The sequence below is a fragment of the Rissa tridactyla genome, chromosome 2, assembly GCF_028500815.1.
Source record: "Rissa tridactyla isolate bRisTri1 chromosome 2, bRisTri1.patW.cur.20221130, whole genome shotgun sequence".
Classification (NCBI taxonomy): Eukaryota; Metazoa; Chordata; class Aves; order Charadriiformes; family Laridae; genus Rissa; species Rissa tridactyla.
In genome coordinates this window covers 51,759,629-51,786,183 of record NC_071467.1, presented here as the reverse complement: position 1 = coordinate 51,786,183, position 26,555 = coordinate 51,759,629, and the positions used below count along the sequence as shown (strand labels likewise).

General features: G+C 36.9%; 1 protein-coding gene across 4 annotated transcripts in view; it reads left to right on the top strand.

Moving 5' to 3' along the window:
* RBBP8 (RB binding protein 8, endonuclease) overlaps positions 1-26,555 on the top strand; it is a 46,262-nt gene that overhangs the window by 5,314 nt on the left and 14,393 nt on the right. The window contains exons 1-13 of one of the 4 annotated variants that reach the window (XM_054192811.1): positions 420-669; positions 1,728-1,864; positions 3,382-3,602; positions 8,698-8,740; positions 13,119-13,214; positions 15,192-15,304; positions 17,033-17,108; positions 20,300-20,469; positions 21,930-22,031; positions 23,110-23,207; positions 23,854-23,981; positions 24,885-25,770; positions 25,859-25,985. In XM_054192811.1, coding sequence (XP_054048786.1) covers positions 3,491-3,602; positions 8,698-8,740; positions 13,119-13,214; positions 15,192-15,304; positions 17,033-17,108; positions 20,300-20,469; positions 21,930-22,031; positions 23,110-23,207; positions 23,854-23,981; positions 24,885-25,770; positions 25,859-25,985 — 1,951 coding nt within the window. In that variant the 5' untranslated portion in view covers positions 420-669; positions 1,728-1,864; positions 3,382-3,490. Of the gene's footprint in view, positions 1-135; positions 243-419; positions 670-1,727; positions 1,865-3,381; positions 3,603-8,697; positions 8,741-13,118; positions 13,215-15,191; positions 15,305-17,032; positions 17,109-20,299; positions 20,470-21,929; positions 22,032-23,109; positions 23,208-23,853; positions 23,982-24,884; positions 25,771-25,858; positions 25,986-26,555 lie in introns of those variants that run through there. The other 3 variants (XM_054192812.1, XM_054192810.1, XM_054192813.1) reach the window with 3 other exon arrangements.

The following is a 26,555-nucleotide window of genomic DNA, read 5'->3' as shown; positions in this document are numbered from 1 at the left end:
CGCCTGACGGAGGCGATGAGGGTTTGAAATGGCGTGGCCCTTGTCACCTGAACGCCGGGCGGAGGAAACCGCCTCAACGGCCGGGTCAGGAGGGCAGCCCCTCACCGCCCCGCTCTCGCGAGAGCCGACAGCAAGCCTCGCGAGAACTACCCGGGCCCCACCTCTCTCCGCAGGGACGGCGCGCGCGGCCGGGGCTTTCCCTTTTCCCGCCGTTTCGCGCGGAGCGGCCGGCAGCCAACCAGGTAACGGCGCGCGCTCGCCTCACCACCGCCGCCGCCGCCGCCTGGGTAACGGCCCCGCCCGCGCGGGGACGGGCCCCGCCGCAGCTCCGCGCCGGCAGCAGGGCCGCCCCCCTCTGTCACCGGCCACACGCGTCCCGTCGCAAACGCTGTCCGTCCGTCCGCCGGGAGTCCCCCGGGGAGGGGGCGGGACGGGAGAGCGATCCGTGTTTGCCCGTTCTCTCGCGTTTCGGATGGTGCGGCCGGTCTTGCTGGGGAGAAGGGGCGGGTGGGAGATGGCCGACCCCTCCTTTGTCGCCCGGGCTGCTGGGCGTGACAGAAGGCTGTCGGGAAGCTGGAGCGGCTGAGGCGGGGGTGGTCGCTCCCCGCCCGGGCATCTCAGGCGATGGCGACGGCGGGATTTCTCAGAGCAGCCCGGCGTGTGTTACGAGTGAGTTTTCTGTATGGTGTTTGGGGAAAGGGAAAGTGAAAGAAAGAAAAAAAAATTAAAAAATCACCGCTGGGAGGTACAGGAGAGCCGAGTTTGTAGGAGCAGCTGGTGCTCAGGTTTTTTGATGTTAGTCAGGGGCTCAGGAAACACAGAGAGGCAACGTGTTCCTGTCAGCGAAATATAAATACAGATAAGCAGTTTCAGTGGTTTATCGGTGGCAGCTGCCAGTGCTGATGGAGGAGTGTGTAGGAAGGCATTCGGCTGTGAAGCTGCGTGAAGTCTTACCGTGCCGGCGGGAGTTGGTGGTTGTAAGAAGAGGAAAATAGAAATGTTTAGGTTGTTCTGTGAAAGGGTCAGTCGGGAGGAGAGGAGCAAAGCCCCGTCCCTGCCTCCATACAGCAGCAGGGCACTGGGGAGAGGGGCTGGCATTGTGCTTCCAGGCTGCTCCTCAGGCAGCTTCCAGTTGTCTCCCTACCTGCAAGTATCTGTACATCCAGCTCTGGCAGTTTTTTTCCCTAAGGACTGGAAAATCCTTTTTTAGGACTGGAGACTTAAGCTAAGAAATTGACATCACTGAGCGTCTTTTTACACCTGTGCAACTGCCCAGACCTGTCAAAGGCACTACTTGAACAGTTGTTGGGGGGCCTCTATTTGAAGGCAGATTGAACACCTGTAGAAAGCAATGTATCATTTTGGGATCTTGAAGCAGATGAAGCTTGGGAAAACCCATTGCTCTTTCTTTCCCCTGTTTGTATTCAGTTGAGGTGCTAATAATTTGCAGAAACTCTGAGCAAGTTTTGTGCATTTTTTTCTTACAGTCATCCTGGGGAGGAGGAGAACCAAAACAAAACCACAGGGGCAGCCTTTACTAATTCTACAGTTAGATGCCCTTTTCTTTAAAATGATTCATCTGACATACTCAACTCTAAGGCAGTAAGGGAGGGCAAGTTTGTTGATTTCAGTGCCCTAGTGCTTGACAGAGAAAAAGATGGTTTCTGAGATATCTGTTGCTGAAGGTAGAAAAGCAAGAGTTTAAAAGACATTCCTAATGTCACTAGGCAATCAGTTCCACAAAGAAGCATTGTAAGATGGCTTAATGTGACTGCACACAAAGTGGAGCATTTCAGCTGCAAAGATGCAACAGATTACTGTTCAACTTCCGCTGAAGAATTGTAGGCATTGCTAATTCGAAAAGGTAATTTTATTTTCTATTAAGGACTTCTCTTAATATCAGAACATTTGCTAACTTGAAACCAGGTACTGAAATGGGCACTGAGTTTTCTATGGACAGAGCATGTTAAAGCAAATATGGAGCTACCTAATGGTTACTGAGGGTTCTGTCAGCTCCATTACTGTAGCGTTTAAGTATCCTTATGCTATAGAAAACATAAAGTTCAAGTGTTCCTGTGTTGTTGAGAATAACGCTTTGTTCCATTTATTCCATTATTTTTATTCCATTTTAAAGAAAGCCAGACTGAAAGAAAAGCGACTTGCTTAAAACTGTGCACAGAGATATGAGAAAGGAGACCGGAACCAAGGCCTCCAGGCCCTACACTAGGTCACTGACCACTGGACTGAACATTTTATCATGTTCAGTCCAGGGGACCTGCTAAACCAGTAGCTACATTCAGATATTCTAAGTTGCTTGAAGGCTCTCAAGATAGGAAATGCAGCTTCTTGACTGATTGTAGACCTCGTGTTGTCTGAACTACAACTATAATTTGTCCCTCCAAAATTTGAAAGCAAATTCCTCCTTTTATTTAGGCAAATTGTGGTTTGTTTGCGTAGGCTGCTGCTTTAGGAACAGTACAAAATATGGTGATATTTTTTTTCATATTGTAATTTATATTACAGGGTAATAGAGATAGCTATGTCCACCTGGTAATGACACAGTCCCTGTTCAAAAGTGTTTGTTTAAAATTGACAACATAAAAATGGGGAGAACTTAGAATGTCCAGTTTCACGTACAGGGAACTGGAGGACAGAGAGTGATTATGTGAGTGTTTCAATATTGGATACCCAGTGCCAGTAGAATTGAGTCTTACCTTGGCTCAGACCCAGATCTGAGTACCATACTTCCCCTGTAGTTTACCCGAGGGCATCATCTGTGCTAAGAAACCCTTCAAAACAAATAAGAATTATGGGTAAGATTGTTCTGCGTTGTGTAGGCAGTCTGGCTTTTAAGACAGAGCTGTCTGACTTTGATAGTTCTCCTCAAATACTAATGTTTTGGGTTATAAATTTCGAGATTGCTCTCTTATTTCCTTTTCATCAGGGAGTGGGAGTCATTTCAATGTTGAATCACCATGACTTCAAGGGGGTATGAGCTTTTCTTTGCAGAAGGATGTCACTTGAATCTATGTTTATACACAAATACATCTCTGATAAAGCTTTTGCTGACAGCCAGATCTTGGAAGCATGGGTTACTTCTGGGAAAATGGGAATTCTGTTTAACTGCAGCTTTACATAGGAAAAAAATAGACTGCTAAGCATCTTAATCTAATTTTAAGTTGATAGCTGTTTAAGGCAGGGGGAAATCTGTCAGTTTATAATTATATGTAGCAAAATACTTAGCATCTTCCGCTTTCAGGGTGAATGTCAGTATGTAAATACAACTCAACAAGGACAGCCAGTAACCTTTGTATTTTACCCATGGCTGCAAGTTATACTCTGATAAATGCAAACTTAAGTGTTGTCGATCTGTCATTACAGGCATACACCTGTCTTCAGAAACAGCTTCATAACTATGTAATTTAAAACTTAAGGTGTGAGAGTGAGCCAGTTCTGCAAATAAGTCAAGTTGGGAGCAGAAAAAAGCAAGATGAATGCATCTGGAGGAAGCTGTGGGAGCCCTAGTTCTGCAGAACCTACAGGAGATTTCTTCAAGGAATTGTGGTCCAAACTGAAAGAATGTCATGATAAAGAAGTACAAGGTAAATTGCTAAAGTTTGTGTCAGCAGAAAGCTGTCTGTTACCACAGAAAAACTTTGAACCAGAGTACCACTCCATCTGCACTGAACTAAATAGATTTTTAATGTCTTATGCAGATAGTTGGACTGGATGATTACAAATGATCCTTACAGGTTGACCTCCTAAGCCTGGTTTAACAGGATTAGATTTAAACTATCAAGTATAAATTATTTGCTAGGTCAGTGAAGAAAAAGTAACACAATGTTACATGGGATCTGTGTGCTTAGGGAATATTGAGATGTAGACATTCAAGGGAATTTTTTGCTTTTTTCTTTTGAATTTGGGTTTAGTTACTTCAGATACATTAAAATGGTTTGCATTGTTTATTTCCCCTAACTTGTGCAAAATACCACTGCAGATTAATATGACTGAAGTGAAAAGTATTTCTTCAGTTTTTAGTGTTCTAATTTTTATCAAGAAAATTTACAGTAAGTTGCTTATTCTTACATTGTATTTTGTGACCTGTGATATCAGTTTTACTATGGATTGACTGTTAGTGTAAGCTCATTCTTCAGTAGTACAGGAAATTAATAACATTCAAAGTAAAGATGAATTATTGCACCTCATATTCTTACTATAATATTGTTTTGCAAGTAGTATTCATAAAATATTTTGCAAAAAATACTTCATAAGAAGTTAAGATTTTGTTCTGCTAATCTTAAATCACACTATCCATTCTTTTGGGTGGAATTAGAACAGTATTTGACTGAATCTTCTAATAGGCATATCCTTATGCATGAAATAGTATTTATATTAGGCTGGAATAAAAGCAGGTGAGTATTTATGACTTAAGAGCTTTAGTCATGCAAGTGGATCTTTGTAGCCAGACCATTCCAGTGGCCTTGGTCATTTCCACCAGCCTCAAAATAGTTCCAGGTCCAGTTATATCATCACTTCTTAATTTCAAGAACAGTGGAGGATTGTTTTATAATCTCTAGATGTTTCATACCTCCCACTGAAAGTCTTGACTCAACAATTTACAGCACTGCACCTTGACGCTTTGTGTTAGTAATTTTTTAAAAAATCAACCAAACAAAAAAACTTCTATCAATTTGGCAACTGAAAGGAAAGATGTACCAGATATTAGCATTTTGTTACATTAAAATAAAGTATGTATAACCATATGAAATACAATTTTATATTGTGTCCCAAAACACACACAAAAAATCTTAATTGTTTTTTATGAGTTCTTTTTTTTTCAATGGTTCTTTTCAGAGTGGGTGTGATGTCAACTGCAGATAAATGCGGAAGTACTGACAGAATGGGATCTGGCAATCTGTGGCATGTCTGAACAACAAAAACTGAACAAACAAAAAACTCTAATGTAGAGGGTAATGTTAAGTGACCCTTTCTCTAGTTTCTTGGGATGTGCAGCACGTGATTCTGAAGTTTTGGTTTTCTTTATGCAAGTGAAGATACTCTTTAGAATGCATGCTGGGTGTGGCCAGATAATTTTGCCACTAGGCAGTCTTTTTCATGCCTAGCCCTTTGTCAGTATGTCCCACACCGTGTTAGGTAAAATTAGGTCTTCTGTGATAACATCAAAGACATGCCTGAAGGATAGTTAATTTTTTCAAAAGGTGGGGATCCTCTTATAGAAAATGGTACTGGAAGATATTTTAGAAACATCAAACACAGGCTTGCCTGGACTTTGCTTGTTGCTGAAGTCTATAAATAAGAATTAAAATTGACTCATGAGTTTCCAATCTAAATGTCAGCAAAAAGTTATTTTAAAGATGGTGGAAGGCTGATTAAGGGAAAGTTAGTTGGAGAAAAAGATTTTTACATGTATAGTGCACGAGGTACTGAACACTGTAATGGTGGAATTCTTATTTATTTATTTATTTTTCTTATTTATTATTACAAATCTATGAAAAGTATGATTTTTGACACGAGCTTGAAATGGTCAGGCATATTATACAAGTTATAATATTTCTATATCTAGAGAATATACATGAGAGAATACTTCAAACTCATAGTTTGAAATTAATTTTATTGAATTTTTATATTGCTGTATTGTAAAAGGTGTGTTTTTCCACCGTGTTAGCTAAACAAACACAGCTTCCTATTCTTCTAAATTGATTGCTTGCAAAAAATTCCCAAATTTGGCCCTCTTCAGACAAAATAGCTATCATTTTCTCTCAAATTCATTATTTAACGACCCAGTTTCCAGAGACATTGGGCATGGTCAATGTCAGTTGACTTCTCATGGAATTCAGAAGTGCTCAGCAACTCAGAATAATGGTCATTAAAACTATACTTACTTTTATTTCCTACCTGTAGAATGTGTGGGATACTTGCACAGTGCTCACAAATTAGAAAGGAATTTAGTAATACTGTTCATAAAGTGAGTAATTTCTGCAGGTATTAATACTTGCAGCTAGCTCAAAATAATTATATGGATGCTTGCTGCATCTGGGTCTTATCAACATGGTTGCAGAGGATGAATTCAGATCTAAACTCTATACTAAAAAGAAACATATTTTGGCATAGAAATGTGAGGAGAGTTTTGTGTAGAAGTAGCCTAGTTTTTTTTCAATTATTCCTTACCTCTGAAAAGCAGAAGATATCAATTGGAAAAAAAACTGTAGTCATAGATGCAGAGAAAATTATGAGGAAAGCAGTCTCCTTGATAGATGGCTGGAAGCTCCTCAAAAGTAAATAATTATAGAAAGCAGAGCTTGAAGGGATCCTAGGAGGTCATCTAGTCCATCTCTATACCCTTAAGGTAGGATTATGTCGGTGTCATTGCTGACAGAAGCTTGTCCAACCTGTTCCAGGAAAACTTTAGCGATAAAGATTCTGCAGTCTTCCCAGGCACTGTCAGTTTTAAGAAAGTGCATTTAATGCATTTGAAAATTCCTCAGAACAGAAATTGTCATAGCCATTAATTGAAATATTACAGATACGTAGTCTAATCAGGTTGCAAGTTTCATAAAAGACTATTGTGCATTTAGCTAATCTGCCTAATAATAGTTTCAAGAAAGTCCCCATCACTTTAACAGGGACAGCGTGTCATTTACTAAAGTACTTAAGAGCTTTAGGTAATGTAGATTTGTACAGTCTACAGCTTGTCTATTCCATAGAAGTGTTGTGTGAAAAATAAAATTGAATCAGGAGTGTTAAATAAGGAAATCTGAAAAAGCAAAGCTCTTTAAATGAGCATGCTTAAAACCTCCCCATGCTCGGTAAAAGCAAAAGGCAGAGATTACACCCGATGTAGAAATTCAATGCTCTTGTATAAATGTAACAAACTATTTTCCTGCCTTCTCATTGCAGTCATTTGAATTAAGAAAAAACGCAGCCTTTAAGTAACTAGTTTGGTTCCTCCTGAATTCAGGTGAGAGGGGAGATAGTGTTACCTGTAGCACAGTACTGGGCCTTTTGAGCGCTGCCTCTTCAATTTGTGGCTCAGGTTGCCAATGTTAGAATCCTAAATACTTGCTGAACAGACTACCTGTTCATACAGGAGATGCATTGTTGTGCAGCTTCATTCCTTCCGATGGGTGTGGAGCAGCATTAAAGCACACTTTATAGGGGTTCTAATTGCAGATGCCTAATTGACTTGATGAATAGCAACTACTTAAAAAAAATAAACCCTCTTTCTGTGCTGATCTGCGTGATAGAACATAACATCTCACAGGTGTTGAAGACTTAGAGATAAAAGAAATCCTGCTATATTTCCTAAGAACTTGGGTTTTTAAGTAGTCTCTGTGCATTTTTATCTCGTTGTCTCACTTCCATCTTGGTAGTCTGTGGCATGGTTTCGCTGAGGCTCTGGCTGGCCTGACTGTTACCTTATAAGTGGCCTGAAGAGTGAACCTTCTCAAGCAAGTAGTTTTCCTCTTTGAGCTGTTCGCAGTTGAGTGTGGCAGGGGAGAGAGGAAAAAAGAAGTCTATTAACTGCCTTGACCTACATTTTCTGGAGTAAGGTGTAGTATTGGGTATTTGACAATTCAAAGTTGTCAGAAGTGTTCTGGTTTCATAAGTTTATCCTGTTATCCTAAATGACTAAGGCTTTTGCAAGAAAACTCACAAGACACCTTGTATTCAGACTGAAGTTGCTCACAACTTTTAATAGTTTGGAGAAAATATGGCGTTAAGAAAAAAGATGTGATGTTACTTTCTGATGTCATACAAAAATCAGTACTGGATTTGTATTTAAGAAAATATTATACCGCTGGAGTCTGATTTCTGACCATTTATTTGGTGTAGGAACGGCCAGCTTGTGTGTGGGTAGTGTCACGTAAATTTCCATGGCACTGCATCCCGCTTGTTAAACTGTGCCCCACTTAAAGCACCTTTATCTGCCTGCCCCTGTGCACATACACACCCCAAAAACCTCGCAAGCTGATTGACTGGACTGCTGGCTAGCCCCTAGGCTGCCAGCTGGCCACTCCTGCCAAGAGCATCAGTTGTATTTGCAAACCTTTTTACGTGTGCACAGAAGAGACGTTTAGGAGCGTGTGGGCCTGACTGGGAGAAGGGTGACATGAAATACTGTTCCTCGGTTCACCTTAAGGTGTTCCAAAGAAGCTTTGGCTGAGAGGGTCTGGTAGCATGCCTCCAATAAAGTATGCTGCTCTTCTGTGCTTTAAAGCTTTGAACTATGTATTTTTAATGTTTCCTTTAGGCGTATACATTGCAATACACTTTTCAGTTCAGTGGTTGGATGCTACATTTCAAGTGTAGTATTACCCATTTATGTGTACACAGTATTTTATGCTACTTACGTAGGCATAGTCAATGAAAATATCTTGACAGTGCTTGGTATTCATGTGTGGTTTTCTACAAAGGTGTTTTTATACCTGTTTAAGTGGGAACCTGCATGTTTATTTAGGAAGTTCCTATTTCCTAGAGATCATAATAGCTATATTTGTTTCCAAGATCTTGTAGAAAATACTCAAGACGTCCAGAAAGAACCATTTTCTTTCCAAATTAGTGACACTTTTTCTCTCTTCTGCGGATGTCATTGGCACAAGGAGAGTTAGTTTATTGTTTTAGTCATTTGTTTGAATCAGAATTCTATAACATGTGTTTTCTTCTTTCTACTTTCAGGCTTACAGCTGAAAATATCTAAGTTGAAAAAGGAAAGATGCTTGTAAGTATTCATCCTAATGGTCTAATTTATTAAAGGAGAGTCTGAGTACCGTTAACGAGCTGCGATTCTTGTAAGATCAGTTGAGGTTTCATGGATTCTTCCTTCAGACGTGTACAAAACTCTGCTCGCTTTAATAATTCAGCTGAAGTCATCTAAAGATATACATAGATCTCTTTATAGGCTGTGTAGCCAGAACAGTAGGTTTGCCTTGCTTGAACAAATAACTTGTAAGGTTTTCTTATCTACGGTATTTCTAGGATGCCTATCAGTATGTTGACATTTCTAATACAAAAGATAATTAGGGAGACATTTTAAAATTGAGGTCAAATCTGTAAAAGAGAAGTAAGTAACAAGACAACAAGCCAAACTGCCTTTAGTATCAGGTGGTGTGCCTTAATTCAGCTTTCAGCTATTCAGTAAAGATTCTGATAATAACTTCATTAATTTTCACTCAGTTCTTATATTTTCAAGACATATGTTAGATCTTTTGCAGTCGTTATTTGCTATTAATTTTTAGTTCCGCTCATAGAAGCAATACGGGGGCAAAATCTGAATTACAAGATTTACATGTGCAGTAGAATCACAATATGTATTTACAGCATAAATCAGCTTTTATTTGCCTTCTGACTAAAACCATATTTAATTAAATGATGAGAGATATTCTAATGTGATTAATATTAATGTAATTAAACCTGAAGTAAAAATTTAAATAATGTTACTATTACATATGACCTGTATTATGAGTTGCACTTTATAAAGTTCTGTGTATGAGGAATAAAAATAAATTACTTGATTTTTTTCACTTTGGAAAACAATATAATTATATTAGATACATTAAAGACACTAAATTTTTCTTAAAATTAGAAAAAATACTCCATATTTGCATTTCCAGTGTTGCCATCTGAAGTCAAAGATATACAATCTTAGGTTTAAAGTGTAGCCGCAGTGCTCTCAAGCATAGTCTGTGCTTTTTCAGAATTAACATTTCTATCATCATCTAGTCAGTCTTCTTCCTCATTCATTCCTGTTAGGTTTTTTAGTTATCTCTTTTTTTGAATTGTATAAGCAGGAAATAATGCTCCTAGAGTCTAGAAAAATGAGGTCATCGCATGCTTTTTTATACAATAGTAACTCAAGCAATTCTCAAGCATTTTTGACAATTATTGTCTAAACTCCCTGCTGTGCCTGTATTTCTGGGTGTGAGGGAAACAAAGGTGTTCTTTCCGTAGAAGTCAATTTTCTCTAGTGCAATCCATCTTTCCTTTTCCTGTAACATGAAGTATGTAAATGCATCTTATAACGATACTGGCTTTTCCAGTATAAAATGATTGTACAACAGTACATACTTAACTTGCTGTCGTCTTTTATTATAATTGTTCTTCTGTAATTATAACTGTCTCACTTCCAGGAAAATTGTTCCTATTTCTTTTCACTAGGCTTTTGGAAGAAATTGCCTTCAGTTATGTTATGCCTGTGTTGCTCTCTTCCCTAGATGTCTTTTTGGATTGTGTTTATCATTTGTAGTGCTCAAACCTGAGCTTTTGTTTTTCTTATTTCAGTTAAATATCCTCTGTCCTCCTGGCATTTTATAATCCACAGTAGCACTTTGAGCCTGTGCAATGTTGCATTTACTAACGCTTCAGCTGCATTCATAACAGATCTCATCTGTGAAAGCTATAGATAATTGCCTATGGTTTTGACTTTTGTCTGCACGGTGTCATTCTAATGCCTGTGAGCAGGTGCAATTCACCAAACCTACAGCAGGGTTTACAATCCCAAGAGTACCTGTGTGGCTAACTCCCTGTTTCCCCACATATGCACCTGCTCCTCGGGATCAAGGATTGTGAGCTTTTGAATGGCATCTTGTTCAATCTCCATCACTAGTAGAACACAGTGTATGCTATTTGCAGCTGCTGTTTAATGGTGCATAAGAGTTCACAAACTATTTTAAAAAAAAAAAAAAAAAAAGTGGCAATAGAGTCCAGTTGCTTATTTGGTCTGTTGGTGAATTTTTAGTCAATTGGCAATATGAATTCATATGAACTTTATCAAGATCGGGTGTTCAGGGTGTCATGGAATGTTGTCAGATCTTTCATTAAAATCCAAACAGCATATGCATTGCTTACATTTTAAAGATAAGCTTTATGAAAATTAAGACTGATATTGCAGTATCACAAGGAATATATTTATGTTAGTAGATGAAATTGTATTAAGTTATTAGATGACTTTCAGTTAGCAAATATTTGGTGTTATGCTTTATACTCAAAGGCTACACTTACTTTCCTGGAAAAAAAAATCAATTAAACATCTTGTTATTTCTTATGTATAATTCATAAATGAAGTAGTTATTTCATTTTTTTATCTAAAAGCGTGAAATTATCTCTTGCTGTTATTGTTAACTTAACCTGGAGTGTTATGAGTTGCTTCCATGTTCTGAAAACTTAAATTGATCAGTTAATTTTCTAGATGATAAATATTAGCAGTGATGTGACTGGACACATACCGAATGGTTTAATTATTTTTTGTTGGAATCTTTCTACAATTACCACATTGTAGATACAATACTCTTACATAGGAGGTCTTGTTCTCCTTGGTGCATCTGAATACCTGAGGTTTAGTATTTCAGACTTGGTAATCATCTGACAATGAGTGCCTTATTTTGTATCCCACTTCACCATTGGAGCTAATGACTTGTAAATGCTAGGTCAGAGATCGTTCATTATGCACAGTGCCTTCATAGCCAAAAACGTCTGTCATGTTTATCAAGTGCATTGGAATTATTGAGGGGAAAAAAAAAAAAGCCTAGTTCTTTCTGTTATTTTACTGTCTTAACATGACATTTTACAGGGTTTAGGTGTAAGGCATGGAGTATTAGTGTATGGGGTTTTTTCTTTTTTTTTTTAAGAATTACATAATGCCCTAGAATGACTTAAAGATAACTTGAGAAAAAATTTTAAAATTTGGTATTGTAGGCCTCCTGTGAGTTGCTTAAACTGAAATAAATGAGATTTTTTTTTTAATGCCATAAACGTCAGAAAAATACGGACTGCTTTTGTCAAACTTCAAATTTTGCCATGGCCTGACTGTACTTAGCTAATGAACTGAGGTAACAGAACTTTAACACTTTGCCATCCCCAAGTAAAAGTACAAGTTTTAAATAGTCCCTCATGCTGTTTGCATGTAGCTGTTTTATATGTTGTATATGCATCTGAAAAGGCTAATATTGGTCTGGATGGTAGTACAGAAAAATAAAATACCTGTTCTTAAATTTCAGAATTAATTTCTTGTATTACTCTTAATACCAGCAATATGAAAATGTGTTTGACTAATGTGTCTTAAAGGGAGAGGGCCAATTTAAAAGTATGTCTCTGTAAAAGAATTGTATCAACAAGTTAGTAAATACGTTTTCAATTTCCTATTGTGTGTGTGCTTAGCAGCCAATGTCATGGCTTCCTCAAATAATCCATCTCGGGGCCACTGAAAGCAAACACCCACTTTTATGGGATACAGAAAGGATTCCACGGTAAAAAGAAGTGCTGGTAATGAATTCTCATGAGTTAGTCATTGTCATTTTATATAGATACAGCTGCTTAGGTTTTACCAAATGTTAATTTCCTTGTAGAAAAAAATTGTGTGCTTGTTGCTCATATGTTGTTTGCATCTTGAAACAGTATTGTGATCTGATAATAAAAGCGAAGGGGAGCTAAAACTGGGAAGTAATGTTACCACTTTTCCTTAGCTCTTTTGAGGAGGAAATGTTCTGTGTTAATTGAATAGTCCTGGCTTTTAGGAAGGTATGTGCCCCAAGATCTTCTATTTCTGAGGTATTGGGGAAGAGAGTTCTCTTCCCCGTATTTGTATTATGGGAATCCATGTTCTGTAGCCTCTGAGAATTACTTCTTAAGGAACTAAACCTCTAATGGATCTAAAGACTTGTCAGAGCCTTTTTACAAAGCCAATGTGGTTTGCCACACTGCAAGAAGCATTCGCTGCTAAGATAAGACCAAAATGACCTGATCATGAAAGCTCCCAGTTAGCTTTCCAACAGCTCAGCAGTTTCCTGGAATTGTTGCTTGAATGCTATTAGCTTTTATGCCCTGACTGTCATCAACTCTAATTTTTGTCCTGAGCAAAAATCAGATTTATCAACAGAAGCTCATCTATAATATGGATTAGAAACTAGCTGCTCCTTTCGTAACTCAGACATTTCTAAATTACCAAAAAACACTTGCTTCATTTATCTTCAACTTAATGTTTGTGCTGATGATAATCATATTTCCCAAGAACATGAAAGAAACATGCCAGAGAGAATTATCTGTTGAAAAACTAATAGCTGTGATGTAAAGCTAGAACTAACTTTTTCTCTGTTTGATTTTAGGGATGCAGAGAGGCTTGAAGAGTTTTACACCAAGAACCAGCAGCTCAGAGAACAGCAAAAAGCACTTCATGACACTATCAAGGTTTTAGAAGACAGGTGAAGTTGTGTCTTTTAGCATTTGGGTTTGTTGTGTTTTGCTCTTACAGAGTAGCTCTGGATACTTTGTTGGTGTTTTTTTGTCAACAAGTCCTTTTCCAGTACAATCCAAATAGTGTGTTTTAAAGAAAAGTGTAGAATTTAGAATCTTGTGATTGAATTAAATTTTTGTTGTTTTCTTATTTTCGAAGTGCTTAGCTTGCTTAGTTCAGTTAAGGTAAATAGAAGTTAAATTGATCAGCTTGGGAGGCAGACAGCCATTTTAAAGCACATTCTTTTCCATCCATTTTTGTAGAGGTAAGGTTGCTATCAGTTGAGATGCAATACTAGTATAAAACCCAAGGGCAAACTATGTAATACACTTTAAAACTCATGAAATAACTCACTAGGAAATCTTTCAGATTTGGGGAGATCTTTTTTACCAGTTGTCTGTTTTACCTAAATTTAATCACAGATTCTGTCTTTTGCCTTCTTTTGGACTTAGACATTATGATCACCTTTTGACCCATCCTGCGTTTCCCTTATTTGTTCCTGTGTAATCCTCTTAATTTAATAATCCTGTATAGCAAAACAAAACCAATAGACATGAAATTACAGTGCATTTTTTTCATCTTTTAAAAACTATACCTGTTTTAGAAAGTGTATGTTAAATTTACCGCTAATAGTCTCTCAGAAGTTTTCTGGGAATAGGAGATCATTACATAGTAAATTATTTTCCCACATTCCTGTGCTAACTCAAATTGTAGAGCTATGATACTCAAGTTTTGCATTCAACTCTGTTCCTCTATGAAAGGCGTTAGGGAGAAACTTGTAACCGTGCAGGTAATAAACTTTCACACCACATAGGTAGAGAGACATCTGCAGAGTGGATTAGAAAAATCCCTTAGCAGATGAAGTTCTCACATTGCAGAAAACAAACAGGCTATTTAAAGTGTTTAATACAAGGAGATGATAATACTGTGTTTATTACACTGTTAGTCAGATATGCTAGTATGAAGAGATGTTCCAGTATTTTACTCTCTTCCTAATTCCACAATTTTAAAATAACCAAGATGGCTTTTGCTTCCGATATTCAACTGTGTAATTGGAAAGTTAGGTGTTTTGTTTTGGGGCTTTTATTTAATGCTTCATGTGCTAGCAGCAGCAATGCAGAACTCTTAACCAATTGGTCTCTTATTTAGCAGGCAAACTAGAGTGTGGTTTTCTACTTTGGTAATACTGTTAGCTTTTAATTGTATACCAGAAGTTAACACACTTCAATTATCACCTGTAAAATGAACACACATTTTATTGGATGAATGAATGTGTCAAGTAAAATGGACTGATCATAAGTCCTCTTCTGATAGCAGATATGCTTTAATCAGTTGATCTAAAACGATAGAGACAGTGGAGGTGATGCTTCACATGGACTTTCAGATCCACTTCTAAGTATTGGTGTCTAGATAAAGGATTTCACATTTGCTTGGTATTTGTTACAGAGCAAACTTAGTATTTGTCCTTTTTATTATATTACTTTGCTTCATTACAGTGATAATAGGAAGGACTTCATCCTTCTTGGATGAAGTAGTAAATGTGTTTACTGAAATTATTTGCTTATTTGTATTTGCTTGAATGAACTTTACTTAAAATTAATGGCAATTTATATCTGACAGTACTCTTAGTAGGACACCTCACAAAGGCTTTCAGTGGCAAGGCATAGCATGCTCCACTTAAATAAAGTAATGCATGTTGCTTTAGAAGTATCCAGTACCTACAGTCATTTATGCAAATGTTAGTACATGTAGTATTGGATTGTTCATAAATCTCAAGATATTGCTGTGTCAATATATAAAACTGCAGTACTCAGTGGTGTTGTGCATAGTTGCCAGAAATTTTCTCATTCTCATTATTCAAAAGGCCAGTTAAGTGTGGATATCTGCTTCATGTTTAGCAATATTTTCTTAACGGAGAGGCTTTTTTCTCTGAATTTCATTGTAGATTAAGAGCAGGATTATGTGATCGCTGTGCTGTAACCGAAGAACATATGAGAAAGAAGCAGCAAGAGTTTGAAAATATCCGGCAGCAGAATCTTAAACTTATCACTGAGCTTAGTGAGTTTTATCTATAGAGTCTGAAGACAAAACATACTATTTTGTAAACTAATTCCTCTTGAATTCCTGTAACTTGATATAATTTATTGTATGGTGTGTTTAGTAAGCCCAATTTCAGTCGCGGGATACTTAATTCTAAGGTCTGAAAAGACGTAACATACCAGTTACTAGTCATTTCACTCACCTTAGATTGAAGTGTTGATACTGACATGGAAAATCTTACAGTGTAAAGTAGCTACTGTAGATAAAATGTGGCTGCTTCTGTTTATTCCTACAGCTAAAGCTGTAGAGTGACTGATTGCCAGTTTTCCAAAGGAAACCATGACTTCAAAAGTCAACTGGTGGTGATCACAAAGTAGCAAGTTCAAACAGAAGTTCCCTGACTCCAGCTTGTGTCCTGTAGTTGGTCTTGGAGTTTGACTGCAGTAACCCATAACCTTCACATAACCCTCTGAAGCCACAAAAGAATTGCTTCATGCCAGGCAGCTTGTAGCCAGCTCATTTTGAACTCAGGAAGTTGTACATATGGGACAGGAAAAAATAAACTGGTCTAGGTGACATGAAGGCAGGACACAACAAAGGTCTTCATAAAGACTGGAAAGATTGGTTGTATGAAGTGCTAAAAAATACAGAACAGGATTTTGAATTGTAATGATATCTTCACCATTATTTAATTATTTTGTGTCATTTAGTTGTTTTGCTTGATTAAGAAAAAGCAGATGTTCAGTGAGATTTTAAATATGGGAAATGCTGGTCACAAAAAGCTACAAAAAGTAGCTTTTGAGTGCTTAAATTATAGAAATATTAGATTCTGTACTAATATAAAATACATCTTTTTTCAAGGACTTTTAATATTTGACATTTATATAAATATATTATGAATTCTTGAGTTTAATGATTAACAACAAACAGGGTACAACCAATCTTTAAATAAATCTCTGAGCCTTAAAAATCAAGGTGGGACCTATTGGGTACAAATCTTCTTGAACACTATCTGACACAAACACTGTCCCTGGGTTTGGGTTGAGACCTATATGACAACTTATGTATTTCCTGCAAGCAGCAAAAAAGTTCAGTCAAGAATAATGCAAAGGTAAAATATACAATGACGAAAATAAGAATAAGATAATAAAAATTGAAGTGAGCAGAAAAGTTGGGAGCTATCACTACATCAGTTTGAGACAGCATGGAAAAAAGGCTGAAGATGACGCAATAAGCTTGTGTGAAGTATGGGCAGAATGAATTTGAAATTAAAAGTAAATAAAAAATTTCTGACAAAATATTTAACTGATTTTTAAGAAATTGGTTTTTTTTTCTGTTCTCTCCAATTAGCCAGTCGCTTCGGTGGCTAAAACCAAATTCTAATTACTTTACACTTCATAGGCTGTCTTCAGCCTAAAGAAGCAATGTTGTCCTTGCAGCTGCGTGAGCAACTCATTCATCTTTACAACAGAATCTCACTTGTATGTACACGGACAAAAGTAGTTAATGGTTGTGTGGGCCTAATATTATGATCCAGTAATTGTGACACCTTTGCCTTTTCTAACACATCATTTACAACTTCTTTAAAGACTAGCTTGAAAATTCATTTTGGTAAGCCATAGAAGGTGTATGATATTACGTTTTAGAATTTGTTGTTTCCTTAAAGGACCTGACAAAATTACATATGATATGATGTTAACATGTGTGCGTTGATTTTCTCGCTTTTTTTTTTTCTATAAATTGCAGTGAATGAAAAAAACAACTTACAGGATGAAAATAAAAAGATAACTGAACAGTTCCAGCAATTACAGAAGGAGTTGGAGTAAGTTTTGAGTTTTTTTGGATATTCTATACACACCCACACACGCACACCCACACACACCTTCCCCACACCCCCCCCACTCCTATTCCTCAGTAGTAATGCCTGGGAATATAAATATCAGCTTTTAAGTCTTTAAAACCTGAGTTTCCTCTTTTATAATAGATTGTGAAAAGATAGTCTACAGCCACTATAACAACATAAAACTAGCATCTTTGTATTGTACAGAATTTTTGCCTTTTTTTAAACTGTGTACATCTTTCTTTTTTAAAACTGAAAGATAAATTTGTCATAGAAATTCTGTTTAACTTCATGATTGTTCACGATTATTCTGGTCACAACACCACATAGCAAGGCCTTACATTTCATTCTTTTATTCGTCTGTTGACTCTTTACCAATTCTTTCCTCCTAGGTTAAGACTTTAGAAAAGTATTTTCTCAGCTAGTCAAAAAGTCCCAGGATCTTGTAGTATTTTTTTTTAAATAAACTTATCATAATTTTACAATTTTAAAAAGGAAAAAAAAAAACATAGTAAATTTCGAAAGAAAACCATAAAAATAATGAGCTACAAATTAACTGTGAAATTGTAATTTGATATGGTAGCAAGAAAGTGCCATATAATGTTGTGGTTAATATGCAAATTTGGTGCACTGTGCAAGGCAGAGGTAGCATTCCTTTCTTGTGTAGTTATGGTCTGACATCATCTGAAACTTATTTCAATTTTCCCTGTCTGTGGACAAGTTGCATATGTGCATGGTGGGAATGGTACAGGATGTGTGAACTTGATACGTAAGGCTTTTTCTGTATGTAATTTTTTTTCCTGTCTTTGTCAGAAAGTAACTTTGGTAGAGGAGTAAAACAACTTAGAATTCCGTTCAAAATGACCGTGGTCCTGTTCCTTTGTATTTCTTGGTTTGTCTCCCATCATTGGCATCTTAATCATCCTTTCTTTCTCTGTATGCATTTCATCTTCTTGGATTAATATATTTCATGACCCTAGGAGTACTCCTTTTTAGTACCAAGTAGGAACAAATTTCTATATGCTTCCCACTGTAGAATGACTTCTCAGCAATGGTTCTCCTATGCAGCTTGACAGCAGTTAGGGAGATAACATTAAAAAAACTGACACCAAACGATTCATCCAGATGTTTTAGTTTGCTCCCAGTCTTGTAATTTAGCTTCCAGTAAAAAATATCTGGCCACTGTAGGAAAGTTGAGAACGAACAATGTAACACTAAGTTACTTGCTTCACATCTTAGGTGGTCATTTAAATGAGTGCAGAGTTGAGTGGATAACCAGGAATTAACAAGGATGGTCCTGCTGTTTCTGATATAGCATTTCGTCATTTTGGTTAAACTATCGTGATGTTACTTTATTTAGAATGAACGATTTAGATCAATATGATGTCATCATGTAGGTGCAAGGTAACATTGTTTCTGGTGCATGACATGAAATTGGATTTTTGCAGTCTTCTGTATTTGTTATCAAGGTTTAATATTTTATGGAAAAAATCTAAGAATCCTTTATAAAGGTGAAATCAGTGAAATTTTAGAACTGTATTATCTGGTCCTTTATCAGATTAGAATTTCATTAGCCATGGATGGAAACAGCAAGGAAATTTCTACAAAAATCTCTTCTGGGGTCTCAGATAAATGTTTCCATGGTTCAGAAATTATTTATTGCGTATTTATGGTATGTAGTATGTATGGCGCCTTCTTCATTTGATAGTTTTTTGTGGTGGTATGTAGGAACTAACCTCTTGGTTTGCATGGAAGTAAGGTACAGAAAAGTATATTTATGGCAGGCTAATTTGTCATAGAAGGCCATGTGTGCCAGTAAATTTAAAGAGTAGTCTAAGACCTAACTTAAATTTGCAAAGTAACTGGATGAATATATTGTTTTACTGTTTGTTTTGATTTGTTTCTTAAGATATTGTTAGTAGATGATATAGTTTTCCAGTTATCCTGCTTTCTTTGTAAATGTGCTAGAAAAGGGGAATTACAAAATCACACAGTAAGATTCATCAAGACTTCAGAGCATCAATGCATCAACGTTTGTCGTTAAGTGTTCAAAGTTGGTCATGGTAAAAAGCCTAACTGCAAGAATGCTTGTTTTCTCAAGCCAGGCAGCTTCCTCCAGTTCTCCATCATGTTATTTACTTATTTTATATTAGATCTTGTGGTTCACTTCAATGCAAGCAGAAATATATCCACATTTCCTCTTTTTCCCTTAGATCAAAACCTTACATCCTTCTCTTTGTAGTTAGGAAATGATCTTTTGGCCCATGTTTTCTCTTGAGAGTCATAAGGAAAAGTGCTACTGCAAAAAGATGACCAAGCAGGCCGAGTTAGATTTCCTTCTGTTTTACGGCCTCTTCCATTTCTCTCTACCACCACCATACGACAGGTAGCAGTGCCCTTATTAAGTACTAAACAAACTATATTTAAGTTAAAGGAACTGTAATTAACACTTTTTTGTTGTTATTTCCTTGCTATGTCTAGATAGAGTTTTTGGAGAGAAAAGACATAGCTATTTGTTACACTAATTTTTATACAGTGACTCAGCAACATGCTGTTAGAGCTGACTAAGAGAGACAATAAACTTCATGCTCATTACTTGTTTTACGTGGTTTACGTTGCTTTTTACACTCCTCTCTGAAGGCCTTCGTGACATGAATAAGAGGTATCATCCAATGGTTTGGAGAGGGACTGTTTTTAATATAGTGCAGTTCATTACCATTTAAAATTGCCCAAAAGCTTTTATTTTGTTTTTAAGACGGTATTCTTGGGGTACGTAGGGACTTCCATAGAGGGAGAGAGACACTAATCCGTCCATTTCGGCATTCTTTCATTCAAGTAGCACATGCTTCAGAGGACAAGCTAGAAACTCCACAGTCCCTATTTTTTTCCAGAGAGAAAGTCTTCCATAGTGCAGTAGTTAAATGTTGACTTCAAATGTGAAGAGCTAGGGTTGTATGCCATTCTTAGGCTTGAAGGAGCAAGAGTGAATTTGTTGTTGGATGTGTCTGAAAACTGGGTTTTAATATTACTTTTTTGCACTGTGATGTTATTGAGATGGCTGTATCTTCTAAATTGTTGCTTTCTTGAACCGCATGATTGTCCTGCTTGTTGAAATGAAAGCACTTCATCTTGCTGACTTGGGGTTTTGTTTGACCACCTAATTTGGTCTTCAGGGAGCGAAAGCAACAAGAAGTAGAGTTAGAAGGAGGAGTCATTCCAGATTCTCCAGTTCTGGCTTCTTCGTTTTCTGTGGTTAATCGTATGAGAAGAAAAAAAGAGAACAGGCATATCCGATACACAGAACATACACACCCAGATGTGGAACTCGCAGAAAGCAACAATGGTAAGAGTAATGTATTATTTTTTTTTTATTATTAATTTTAAAACATCTTTTTAAGGGCTAAAGAAGAAGATTATATATAAATTTGATTGCAAGTGGTGAAAACGAAAAAAAAATGTGTTTTTTCTGGCTTGGCTTTTTTAGACTTACGCTATAATGCATGAGTTGGGGGCAAAATGTATTCAGCAGTAACTGTTATATCAGCGATATGCTGAAAGCTTGTCTCAACCTCCTACTTTTCTTCATCCACATACTCATGAAAATATAACAGTTTTCCAACCCATATCTTTTATGTAACTCCAAACTAATTAAAAAAAATCTGCTAGGGTTTGACTTGTGCATACGGCCACGTCACCACCTAGTGGAGAGTGAAATAAATGTTTTGCCGCATTCAGCAATTATTCTGCAATTAAAGTAATACTGAAACTGGTAAATATGTAATTCTAGCAGCTACATGATCTTTTTTTTTGTGTTAGTGATACACACTGTTTTCATTTGTTTTGTGTCTAAGTCCAGAAATATTGTGAACATTTAATTTCCAAACTTCATTCTGTAATGTCATAGAAATAGCTCTAATGTATTTTAACTGTAAGAAATATTTGGGCTTGTATGTTAATTATACACAGCTTGGGACTTCGGGCTTGTGTTTTAATGATACACAGGAAATACGATAAACAATCGTGCTCTTAATGTGTTAGCTTATCTTGTGGAATAAAAATAATATCTTTAAATAATTTATGATTATATCTAAATATAACTTTTGACTAAAAGCTTCTTTCCAAGAATAAAAATAGCACAACTGTGGGGTGAGGAAGGTGCGTTGGTTATGCACGCCCTTTATTTTGCGTATGCAATTTTAGTGCTGCGAGTAGTTTCTCCTTTCTAAACATACCTACTTCACTCCATTTTCTGAATAAAAAATTGAGCTACTAAATTAAACCAAAGTTAAATATGTAGGAAAAGGTGTAAATACTTGTCGCAGTTAGCAGCTATGAAAAGCTGTTGGTGTCCAGATAGAAAGGACTACATGGCACAAAGTTGGTCATGATTAAAATCTCAGGGTTTTCACCTTTTCATTGCCTTAGCTGATGCAGAAAATTATTCCTTTGGATGGTTTACTCTTAAGTAGTTTTGTTGCCAAATTAACAGGTCAAATATAGATTGAATACATACTTTTTATGTGGTTAGTATAGAAAGTGATGTAATTATGTGTCAGTATTGTTTTGTGGATGAGTGGCTAGGCTCATATTTGTGAGAGAAAGGATTGATATGAAATATTTGTGACTAATTGTCATTGTGGTGCCTCAGAATAAAAATCAGATGGGCTTAGGTTGCTGGATCTACTGACATACCAAAATTCACATTCAAGTGCTTTTAAGATCAGGATCATTGTCTGTATGTAAACAAAAACATCACAACAGGATACCTAATCTCACTGAAATTTTTTCTACATTTTCTCCTAGAGTTTGGAAAAATTCCAATGTATTCCACACAAATGAACAGTCACCACGAAGAAGAGATACTAGTGGCGGATACCTGTGATTCACAACTGTCCCCTGTACCAAGTAAGTGTATTAATAGGTTTAGTTCTAATTCCATTCAAAATAAGGCAAAAATGTTGTAAATTGAGGGTTCTTCAACAACTGAGAGTTCATCTCTTTAAACACAGGAGCCAGAAAAACGGTGTTATGTTGACTCGCAGAATTGCTGCTGAAATGCCCATAGATACATGATCTAGTGGCATAGCATCAGGGCTTACAGTCAAGAAATAAAAAGAAGTTCAGTACAGCTCTTACTGCAGATATCTTATATTTTAGGCAACTTATCCAGTTGTCTTACGTCTGATTTTCCAACTGTACAGGAGGTAGAATATTCTGAGGATTGCATTTGTCTGACATAAGTATGTAACATTTAGAAGTGCTTCTGTTAATTATTCCCTTTTTTGCAATTGTGAATTGGTACAAGTCTTTTAGTCTTGTGTCCTTCTCCATAAACAGTTCTTTGACAAGAACTTTCTGTGTCCGTGACCTTTTTCTGTGAAGTATTTAACTATAAATGAGTACAAGAATCAGCATTTTGGAATTACTTGTGCAGGTTGGAGTTGTAGTGGTTGTAGTTCCTGTACTTTTCCATCATGTTACCTTGCCCCAGTTTAATAACTGAGTAGTGTTAAACCCCTGAAAGAAGGGGAACTCATCTATTTGTTTTCCTAATAAAAACAGGAAAAATAATTCCTACATGACAGTTGTAAATACGCAACACAGGCATTTTACTATAAACATACATTATCACTGTTCTACGTGCTTTTCTCAGACTATTCATGCACTGGACTGGGAGTTTGCAAACAACTTTTACATTGACTTGTTTTTGTATTTTAATTTTGGGGAGCTGTACTCAAGTTGGAAGCATATTTGTCTGTGATGATGCAGCAGTTTCCTCTCATGGAAAACTCTTCTTTTTTTTCCCCCTTCTCCACTTATGACTTCCAGATACTATTTTTATTTGACACAGGTCGAACTATTTCCATAATTACCGATTTTAATTTGTGATATTTTTAGTTCTGTGTTTGTACCATCTGTGTGAGTGGAGTAAGATATTATAATGTCTGTGTAATTTATTGTGAGCTTTTTTCTACTCATAAAGATAAACCAAGGATGGGAGGCTATCCTGTTCCAAAGCCATCTTTTAACTTGGCTGCAGTTGTGGCAGAAACAATTGGACTTTCTGTTCAAGACGAATCTGTAAGTAGTATTCCCAGATTTCTTACATTATGAGCTTTTTATGCCAGCTATTTACAAAAACACTATGTTTCTCTTTTGCATTAAAATTCTGCAAAAGTATTCTGAGTTCCAATAAGCTCACTTTGATTTGCTTTTGCTTACTCATTGCAGAATTGCTCTAGCAAGACGAGATATAACTGTGCTGACCTGTCCAGGCGTGGGGGAGGAGGGTTGGGTTCCTGCTGTGTATACAACTTCTAAGTTTGACTAAAACAGTGGACTAAATCCTTGGGTTTGCCCAACTCCCTTTGTGCAGTAATCGAGTCTAAGGTACTAAAAAAAATGATTTGGTGATGAGACTGTTAGGTGACTCAGGTGAGATTATTTGATGCTTTGGTAACTACGGTGGAAAAGACAGTATGCAGATTCTTTTCTTTTTTTTAATGTACATTGGAATGATGAATTTTTTTTCATTTACATAAGATTTCTTTAAAGTTGTTGGTCAAAATTTCATCTCTCTCATAGTTTTTATTATTCTTCAGAGTTTTGTATGGTTCAATTTGAATGGGTCTTCAAAGTATTTATGTGCAAACCTGGCGTATTTCTGATTTTTAATTCTAGTAGCTTCTCACACTTCCTTTCTTTGTTTTCCTTCACTACTTGCAAGGAGTCCCAGAGTGTACTGAGTCCTCCCTGCACTAATACTGTTATGAGCCAGGCCCCAGAGAGCGTGCAGTCTGAAAACTCAAGAAAACATCCAGCTTCTGAATCAAGAAATGATGACAACAATTTAAGGTGTGTTTCCATTTGGTTATAATAATGTTGTTTTAAATGGGCTTATATGAAGTTCTGGTTTTAGCAGAATTTAAAACCTTACAGCAGCTTGTACTTTAAAGGTACAGACATGGAAATAAATGTTTTCATATTATACGGCTTCTTTCAAGTAAATAACATTAGAAGCAAAGGAACTGATAGAATACAGAACTGTGGACTTCTACTTCATTCTCAAACTTGTTATCTCTTGAGGCCTGTAAACCTGAGGGCAAGTGACCTGGAGCTAGGGTAGGAAAATGATTATGAAACTTTCTGCTGCCTAAATGTCATACCAGTTGACTGTTGCCCTTCCCACTATTCTCAGGATGTTGTGATCTAAACTGAATATTTTTTTTAGCCCCTATTTGTCATCTTAAATGTATATTTTATTGATGACAAGTAAAAAACAGAGTACCTGAAAGAAGCTTGCACGCTTTTCCTTCAGTTGCAGGAGCTTTGTGAATCTGTTATCGTATCTTATAAAAGATCTATACAAGAACCTAGATAAACTGCTATCACAACCTTTCTCACTTTCTTCCGTTTCAGTGCATTGAAAGGTAGGGAGTCCTTTGGTAGAAGAGATTCCTAAGTAGGCCTAATTCTGTCCTTGGTTCTCAGTTGAATGTGGGACAGAACTTCACACTATACTAAAATGAAGGACAAGGTTTGTGTTTTGTTTGCCTTTTGCAGCTCAAAGTGCAACAGTACTTACTCCTATACCAAAAATTTCCCTTTTCTTTTTCCTTCTGTTTTCAGTTAATGCTAGCAGCTCTGACAGCTTTGAAGTAGATCACTGATAGGAAACTTACAATTTTTGTATATCCCTTTTCTCCTCCCAGCTCCCTGTCTACTCCAGAAAAATATCTGATCTCTCATTGTATTCAGTCTTTCAGATCCATCTCAGAATACTCCACCACATGTTGACTGGGATTCTCAGGTAGCCTCTCCTGTTTTTGGAGCTTCTAGCAATATGAAGAACAACTCAAGTACAAGTCATACCTCTTGTATCTTAGATTCAGGATTGAAGCCTCATCTCAAAACCAACCTCTTCAACAATCCTTCCAGTTCCAGGTCTCATAAAAGTAGATCAAAATCTGAAGATGTTGCTTTTGTTGCACCACTGAATCTTGGAACTGAAATCAACTCAGTTATCAGCCAGGCCTCTATGAATAGGCAAATGGTTGTGAAAAAGAATACTAATGAGGCTGTAACCTGTGTTGGAAACACTTGTGCAGCTAAAAATGAGGTGATCAAGAGCGATTTCCTTCTCGTACACCAGAGACAGCTGGAAGGCAGGTGTGCTAAGAGAAAGAAAGCTGAAGATGACCATGCAATAAGCTGTGAAAAAACATCCTTCAACAAAGAGAACTCTATGCCCTTTCAGTCAGACATTCAGCATATTAATGGGGACCATACAGTTGATAAGCCCTTGGATCTGTCTGATCGCTTCTCTGGAGTTCGTTGTCAAGAGAAAAAACAAGGAAGTGAGGAGACCTGTAAAAATAGACTGAAACAGGTGACTCTGCATGACGTTTTTTCACAGCTAGGGAAGCCCATTCCTGAAGGTTCATCATCCATTCAAAAACCCAATAATGAGAGCTGTTTGTTTGGCAGAGATTTACAAGAGGAATCGTATGTACAAGAGGCAATGCTGGGAAAAACATTCCCAGATAAGAAAAGCCAGATCCAAATGAAAGAAGAAGTTCCTCCCTTCAAAATTGTACCACAGCCAAGTTCTGCAGAAACAGAGCAACTTTTTGATGATGTGAAGGTATGCTTTTCTGACTTCTTTTTTTTTTTCTTCTCCTTTGAAATATAATATAGATTTGGGAAATAGTAAAATTGCAATATGTTATTAGGTTGCCAGTGGCCATGTACCAAATAGAAAGAAAACAAGGACAGGACATGGAGAGTCTGAACCAGCATCTGTGCTTCAACCAAATCCTTGTAGACTATCAAAAAATAAAGCACTGCAAAATGAGCAAGGTAATTTGATGAAGATGTTCCTTTTATTGTCCCCTGCTCCTCCAGCCTGTGCTATGGTTGAATAGAATTTTGTGTATCTTATTTTCTCCCACTGTAATCACTTTCTCTGTTCTGCTTCTAACTTAGTCTCATCCCATTCAGGACTTCTGCAGATCACCCCCCACACTTTCAAATTGTGTCTTCCTGGCATTCTTTTGCCACTATATAGTAAATACATCATTGTCATTCAGCTGTAAATTCAACAGGCTAGCAATATTGTTCTTTCTTGTTGATTTAGCATTGTTGTTTAATGCAACATATGAATAACAGATACTGAAATAAAATCTCAGGAACTTTGAGTTTAAACTGTATCAAATGCTTGAAAACTGCACTTAAGTGTAAGGATAAGTCACCTTCTTAACTTTTCATGATTCCTGATGATCTGTTAAAGAAATTTGTATCTTTAATGATACTGAACAGATGCTGCTAAATACTCATCTTGTTGTATCTTCCTTCTTGTTAAGTGGTCCCAGTCTGAAAACTTAGATTTTGAACTGGGATTGTAGAGTCACTGCTTCTGAACTCCTTAGC